This window comes from Emys orbicularis, chromosome 4 (genome assembly GCF_028017835.1).
Source record: "Emys orbicularis isolate rEmyOrb1 chromosome 4, rEmyOrb1.hap1, whole genome shotgun sequence".
NCBI lineage: Eukaryota > Metazoa > Chordata > Testudines > Emydidae > Emys > Emys orbicularis.
Window position 1 is genome coordinate 154,242,279 of NC_088686.1, and position 8,130 is coordinate 154,250,408.

Here is an 8,130-nt window from a genome sequence, read left to right on the forward strand (position 1 = left end):
CATTAAGTGTAAAAGCCTTTGTGTAGGCAGGACCCCTTCGTGCTTGTTAAATTGAAACCACTGTATTTCTTGTGTGTTAAAAATATTCAATGTAATCTTTGTCTTTTATTTTGCTGTGGCGCTTTAATTCTTTAATGTAACTCTGTTCATTTTACTATGTTCTATGTATCCTTTCTTGCTTCACTCACTACATTATAATCACTTGTTTCCTTTAAATGAATCATTCTTTTGTTTTCGAAGGGAAAAAAAAACAACCCTCAAAATCTGCAGCTGGGCTGTGCAGGCTGACACCGGCTCATGGCGCTCAGCTCTTTTAATTGCGGTGCAGACATCTGGGCTCCTGCTGGAACCTGGGCTTTACGACCCTGTTCTGTGTAGCTCAAGAACAAATACATTTGGTCCAATAAGAGATATTACCTCCTCCACCTTGTCTCTGTCATATCCTGGGAACAAAACAGTGTAACCCTAATTTCCGCCCAAGAAAGAGGGCAAGCCCAGGGAGGGAGTGACTGGGGAGCAAACCAACCCTGTACTTACCCCACAATGCCACTCCAGTGCCCCACACACACCCCGCAGTAGTGGCTCCAGCAGGGTCCTATGGGGCTGGCTGGGCCCAGTGCCCTGCTCTGGGCATTGCATTATGGCTGGAGGGGCTGCAGTGCTACTCAGGTTTGATATGCCCAGCCCTCCAGCATGGTGACAGAGGGTCAGGTGTACAGGCTAAATGTAAGTCAGGCTGTGATCTGGTGCTCCGGGTTGCTGCGACACTCACTGAGGTTTGGACTTCAGCAGTGGTACAACTCTTTGTGACAGGATACAACACCCACAGCAGGGGGCCAGGCTCAGCTCCCAGAGCCACCACTGTGGGGTGAGTCACAGACACAGAAAACACTGTCCATTACTTCTTTTACACTGCGACAAACCTGCACCCATAGTAATGGTACAAACTTTCAAACCCCCCAGGGCCCTCCCAGTCCATGAACCACTGTACATCTGCCTTACCGGCAACAGCTATTCCTCCACCAGTGTTTTTAACTTTGCCATGCTGAGTTGGGTTGTTTGTCCTTTCAGATGTCGGTGACGTTTGAGGATGTGGCCATGTATTTCTCCCCAGCGGAGTGGGCGCTGCTGGGCGAGGAGCAAAGGCAACTTTACAGACACGTCATGTGGGAAAATTACCAGACTCTGGTCTCATTAGGTGAGGAGCTGTTTCCCTGAGATCAGGGCCCCAGTGCACTGAGTGCTGCACAGAGACACAGTAACTGAGATGGAGCATTGGTATGAGTGGTTGGGTGGAGAGATGTCTATGGGGCTGGAAGGAGGGGTGTGTGGGTGTGGATGGATACAGGCATGTTTAATTGAGCAGAGCAGCCCTTTCAGGGGGAGACAAGGTTGGTTAGGCAATATCTTTTATTGGTCCAACTTCTGTTGGTGAGAGAGACAAGCTTTTGAGCCACGCAGAGCACTTCTTCAGGTCTGGGAAAGGAAAGCTTCTCTCTCTCACCAACAGAAGTTGGTCCAGTAAAAGATATTACCTCACTCACCTGGTCTCTAATATCCTGGGACTGATACGTCTACAACTACACTGCATATCTTCAAGAGGAGATCCTTCCACCCATAGTCACTACTGCTCCACAGTTTAAGGCAAGAGAATTCTGGCTCTTGTAGTTCCCCAGACTGAGCACATGAGCAGAAAAGAGCCATGTGTTCTGCAGGTCTACGGGATGAAAGGCCAGCCAACACCACAGTTAAGGAGAAAGACAGACTGGGTTCATCTATGCTGGTATAAAAGACCCATGGCATGGCCGTGGTTTGCCTGGGTCAGTTGACTCAGGACATGGGACTCAGACTGGGGGGCTAAAAATTGCAGTGTATATGTTCATGCTCGGGTTGGAGCCTGACCCTGCTGCAGTGATCAGGGGAGTGGGGGCGGGGCTTGGGCATGGTGGGGGTGGAGCAGGGATGGGGGCTTTGAGGACGGAGTGGAGTGGGGCTGGGGTGGAGCAGGGGGGAAGAGGCGGGCCTACGGTAGAGCATGAGCGGGGGAAGAGGCAGAGCAGGGGCTGGAAATTTCCTGGTGCCCTATGCAGCTGTGTACTTTGCATATAGGTAGGGATGGCCCCATCTGGGACCCTCCCTCGAAATATCCACTCAGCAATTTTGCAATCCCACAGCGCAGGCCCCTCAAGCCCAAGTCATCTGATCCGGGCCAGGTACAGGTGTTTAATTCCTATGTAAACATATCCACAGGAGGGAGAGTGGTGCTGGGCCCTAGTACAGTAACTTTCCTAGGACAAGGAGAAATATCCAGCTTTTGCCACATGTTTCCCCCCAATCCCGTCAGACATCCCAGTCCTCTCCATTTGCCCTTTCCACAGGTGCCAGGTTGTTTTCAACTCAATATCCCGCCACTGCCGGGCACCAGGAGTTTTGACCATAAGCTGCAGTTCATGTTTCCATGGAAAACAATTGCCTATTAGCCTTCATAATTAGCTCATAGCCTAATTGGCACAAACATTGCATATGGAGCTGCACAGTGTTCTTATAAGTTCTTAGCGGTGATGCTTTTCTCTAAACAGGAATCCAAATCTCCAAGCCAGTGGTGATCTCCAGCATAGAGCGAGGGGAAGAGCTGTGGGCCCAGGGTCCCACAGAAGATGAAGATGAGGACATCCTGAGAGGTACCAGCCCAGGGGAGGAAGGAGTTAAAGTGTTGTACAGGGAACAAATGAGTAGCTTGAAGGCAGCTGGAATCCTGATAAATTTTGGCCAAAGTGACAATACATCCGGGAATGTTAGTTTTTTAGTCTAATGGTGGTAGGCTTTTTTAGAACAGTATCGCATTTAATTCGTGATCCACTATAACCATCACATTCTTTTCTGCTGCACTGCTGCCAAGCCAGTGATCCCCCATTTTCTAGTTGTGCATCTGATATTTTCTTCCTAAGCGAACTACTTTCTACTTGTGTCTCTTGAATTTCAGCTTGTTGATTTCAGACCAATTCTCCACTTTGTCAAGATCATTTTGAATTCTAACCCCGTCCACCAGAGTGTTTGTAACCCCTCCCTGGCTGTCTGAATCAATGACCGAGCAGCACTTGGGAATCTCCCTTCCCACTTCAGGCCCAGTTTTGTAGGGACCCAACATTGTCCCATCGCTTTTGTGGGCTCTCAGTTGACATTAATAAGGGATTTCCTTATTACTCCCCAGGACTGGTTGGGAGACAACATCGTGTTGTGGGAGTGAGGAGACCTGGACTCTATTCCTCATTCTGCCACTGAGCTGCTGGCAGACCTTGGACAATGTATTAATTCATATAGACGACATGGGCCCAAAGAGACAAAGGTGTTAACATGACACTGTTATGGCCAACATTAAAGAGTGTTAAATCAGGTTTGGGGTTTGGAATATAGAGACAGAAGCCTACGTAGTACCATGGAAAACACCACAAAAATTTCTGTCTATTCTTTTATTAAAGATACAGAAAAAGAAGGAAAAAGAGTTAAGGCATTTGAAATGTCAGGTATGACCTAAGGACTCTTATTTTGACAATGTCCCTTGTTGCCTTTCTCTTTACCCTTAATTTTTAGACAAAAGGCCTCTGTTTGAAAGTCTTTTAGATGGTATTAAAGATGGTAATAGCTGTCCTTTTGGGGAAAAGAGAAGCAGCTAGTTGAAATGGGCTGGAGTTGTTATTAAAATTCGATCCCGTTTCCTTGGAGACAAAACCCACTCAAGATGGAAGAAAAAAGAACAGCAAAGATAGAACATGTGACTTTTGACTCGGGTTTACTCTTACTTGCCGCTTCATGTCTGGAGAAACACAGGCACAGCACACGGTCTGATCAGCCAATTGGAGACCTGCCTGGCAAACCTGTCCAGCGTTGGTCTGTTCTGGACAATGCGTTTGGCTGCCTCTTTGATCACAGGCTTACAGCAAGGTTGCAAACTATGGTAGTTTTGGCCACCTAAGCCAGACTCTTATTTGCTAGAAGGCAAAGGGAGAAAAATAAGAAAGAGAAGAAATATGGTAGGGAATGAAAAGGATTCATGGGAGTTAAGAGGGACAGGGGGACAAAAATCTCACATTCCAGGTGATTTTGGGGAGTTAGCCAGAACTGGTAACGGTGGCAATATCCTCTGGCTCCCTCTCTCTGGTGCAGTCTTGTTAGGAGATCTCTTAGGATAAGGATGAAGAAGATCTGGGATCCCAAAAGAGGTTCAGGGTGGCAGCATGATGGTATCGCTCACCACAGCAGTTGTTGGCACACACCTGCTGTTGCTGTTTTTTCAGTCAGCAAGGGATGCATTCAGTTCCGCTCCTTTATTTTCCCCAGAAAGTGTTTTATTTTGAGAATCCCCAAAAGGAAGTAATGGACAAAATAGCCCAGCCACTCATTGTTTTTCTGTCAGGCCTAAATTCTAACTCGGTCATTTTGGTTCTTTAATGTCCAGTTCCACACTTCTCTTGTTACAGCCATCATTTTAACACTGTCCTTGAATTGCATTATAGGCCTTTTTTATTTGGACCAATTCTGTCTTTTTGTTTATATTTTGCACCTTTTCCCATCAACATTTAGTGTTGTAGGATATTGTAACACTTTATAAACTTTCTCACAGTTTTTGCAGTTGGACAGCCAATTAGGGTAAATTTGTGGGCCCAATTATTACAACAGCCAGTTACTCCTTTGGCTCAGGCTCTCTCCCTCCCTTTGTGTATTTAGTATATAAGCTCTTCAACATCAGGGCGATCTCTCTGTAATTTTGTGCAGCACCTGGTGCTATGGTACCGTGATCTCAGTTGCGCTACCACAGTACAAAGTAACTGTCGAGCCCCAAATAGCTTCCCCTCTTGTGCATTGTGGAACCCACTGTCCAACAGTGACCATAAATGAGTAATTTACAGTGCAGGGGGAAGGGCTTCTCTCAGTGATATTCATTCGGTCCATGTGCTGTCAACCAAAGACCTTTTGTCTTCGTGCAGGGTTTCCAGATGCAGAAGAGACCTGGGACTGGCCAGCAATTGAAAGCTCCTTGGGCTTCTTCCTCACACAAAGCTCTTCCCCTGGAGCAGGTAGGGAACCAGCTCTGCCCTGTCCACCAGTGGGAGCCGGAGAGCTCATTTCAGGAATCGTCCATCAGCTGCAAACTCTCCCCTCACAGAGCATTACAATAGGGATTGAAGCCCAAACATGAGAAGTGCTACAGCTCCTCACCCTGATATCCCCCTAGAAACCCCATCTCTCCCCTTACGCAGATTCCTCCAGTCTCTCCCCCTCTCCCATTTTCCATAGAACATGGAGACGTTGGGATCCCATCACAGTGTGCGTTTTCCATGTGTGTCCCTCGGGAGAGGGGAGTCAGTGCTGGTGTGTGGTGATACTGTTCTCCCCACTGAGATGGGCCTCAGAGTAGGGAGAGAATTGTGGGGGCTGATTTTCACATTTACTTGGGGGGCTATTGTCAGGGCCTATGGGACACTGACCTTCTCCTCCTTCCCCAGTGCTGGGACCCCTGGGAGTTTGGCCTCTTGCACTCAAGTGACCATGGTCAGCCCTGTTCTAAGGGGAGGGGTGTGGAGCGTTCTCAGGCACATCCCCCTGCTGGGAATGTTAGTGTTTTCCCTTTGTGAGCAGCACAAGAAATAACATCTGTACTCTCTTCCCCACCAAGCAGGGGCGAGGAACCTGATCAGGGCTGAGGGGCAGACTCCTGAGGAAGGGCGTGGCAACCTGGAGCCACTCAGGCCTTTCCCAGGGACATCAGGAAAGAACCATTCCAAGAAATCTGAACGGGGAAGACACCACAAGAGGCAGTGCACGCCACAAAGGCAGAGGAAAAATCTGACCAGGAAGGAGCCAGAAACCTCAAGAGGCCATCAGAGGAGATCCAGGTCATATCTAAAGCCTCCTGCAGAGGGAAAAGCTGAGCCCAGAAAGACCCTATATACCTGCCATGTGTGCAGGGAAGAATTCAAGGTGCAGAGAGACCTGATAAGCCACCACTGGATGGTTCATAAGGGACAGGACCTGTATCACTGTAGCGAGTGTGGGGAGAGCTTTAGGAGAAAGAAGGAGTTCAGAGCACATGGGAAAGCTCACAGAAAGAAGCGAGACCATCCCTGTATTGAATGTGGGAAGATATTCCACCAGTTATCACATCTCATTGCCCACCAGAGAATACATACAGGAGAGAGACCCTATCACTGTGCTGAGTGCGGAAAAAGATTCTTCCATATATCAGCTCTTAACATCCACAAGAGAGTCCACTCAGGAGAGAGACCCTTTGCCTGCGCTGAGTGTGGAAAGCGATTTATGGATTCATCAACATTTCGTAATCATCAGGCAATCCACTCAGAAAAGAGACCCCATCGCTGTAACCAATGTGGGAAAGGCTTCAAAGTTATATCAAGTCTTACTAGACACCTTAAAATCCACAGCAAAGAGAGACCCTTCTTGTGCCACGAGTGTGGTAAAAAATTTTGCCTACGAGAACATCTCATTAGACATCAGAGGATCCACACTGGGGAGCAGCCGTATTCCTGTGCTGAGTGTGGGAAAAAATTCAGTCTCCTTCAAAGTCTCAGGAGACACCAGGAAACCCATAGTACAGGGAGACTCCATCGCTGTGCTGAGTGTGGGAAAATATTCCGTCATCCAGAAAATCTCTCTAGACACCAGAGAGTCCACACTGGGAAACTCCATCGCTGCACTGACTGTGGAAAAGGCTTTGTCTATATACATCATCTCAAGAGCCACCAGAGAATCCACACTGGAGAGAAACCCTATTGCTGCACTGAGTGCGGGAAAAGTTTCACCCAATTGTCAGGCCTCACCAACCACCTGAGAATCCATTCAGGAGAGCGACCCTATCCCTGCACACAGTGTGGGAAGTGCTTTGCTCACTCATCATCTCTCACTGAACATCTGAAAATCCATTCAGGAGAACGACCATATTCCTGCATTCAGTGTGGGAAGCACTTTGCTCGCTCATCATCTCTTACTCAGCATCAGAGAACCCACCCAGGAGAGCGACCATATTCCTGCGCTCAGTGTGGGAAGTGCTTTGCTCGCTCATCATATCTTACTAAACACCAGAGCACCCACTCAGTATAGAGACTCCTGACCTTGGTGTTCGATGGAGGGAACCTCTTCAACCTCTCACTTCACCCTGTTCCCAAAGCCTGTAAAAGAGGGAGAACTTGCTCCCACTCTGAAATGTTCCCACCCTTCACTAAGGAGACATGAGTTTAGGTGCTGGATTTGTTAAAATAATTTGCATGGTCCTGGAGATGGGAGCATTAACCCTAGAGGTACTGAAACATTCCATTGTGGGCATTATGGGCTGCAGCTAAGAGAGAGATGACTAGAGCCAAGACTACACTTTGGAGGTCCTGGTTTCTCCCAAGCTGTTTGTTCACTGCGGCTCCCATCCTCGTAGGGTCCACAAATTGAATTAATTATTTTATTTTTTCTATTTGGAAAAAGGAATAATGGGGAAAGAGTCTGGCAGAGACTGAAAAGGAGCTTTCGTCTCCTGAGGTAATGAAAGGCTGTGACATCCCCTGTGTGCCCCTCATAGTAGTGAATCAAAAGGAAGGTTGGTTTGATTTTGCTTTGAGAGAAAATTATGAAGCAAGCTGTCCTGATAGTTGGCTTCATGCATAATGCAGCCAGTGCCCTGTCTTCACAGCTAATTGCCAGGCAAGCAATACCAGCTAGGACCGGAAGGTTGGAGATTGGAGTTTCCGGATCAACAAACAGCATGCCGTTTGGTTATGGACTGCCTTCTTTATCATCTTGATGGTACATGCAAATGCTTGACATCTATGGATGCTGCTGTCATGATTAGCGTGACTACATCACTTACCCATCATCTAATTCATTGTGCCATCAGAAGTCATACACCAGAAAAAAGGCAAGGGCAGGGATGAGAGATGTCAGTTACTTCCTGTTATAATGGCACTTTTTTTTTTTAATAATTCAAATTTGTGTTCCTGGATGAGTTAGTGGCACTTTAATGCCACCTAGGGCTTGTCTACACTAGAACTTATCACTTACCAGAACACTCATTTACATTGCGCAGGTATGTGGAATATACCGTCCTAAGCACTGGTGTAAACTGAGCTA

General features: G+C 47.5%; 1 protein-coding gene across 1 annotated transcript; it reads left to right on the plus strand.

Annotated features, from left to right (window-relative positions):
* The first annotated feature begins 693 nt into the window (after window positions 1-693).
* On the plus strand, window positions 694-7,116 carry LOC135877950 (zinc finger protein 436-like). The gene is made up of 5 exons (XM_065403472.1): window positions 694-726; window positions 1,072-1,198; window positions 2,580-2,681; window positions 4,986-5,075; window positions 6,494-7,116. Exons 1-5 carry the CDS (start codon window positions 694-696, stop codon window positions 7,114-7,116), a joined length of 975 nt encoding a protein of 324 aa, XP_065259544.1.
* The last annotated feature ends 1,014 nt before the right edge of the window (window positions 7,117-8,130 follow it).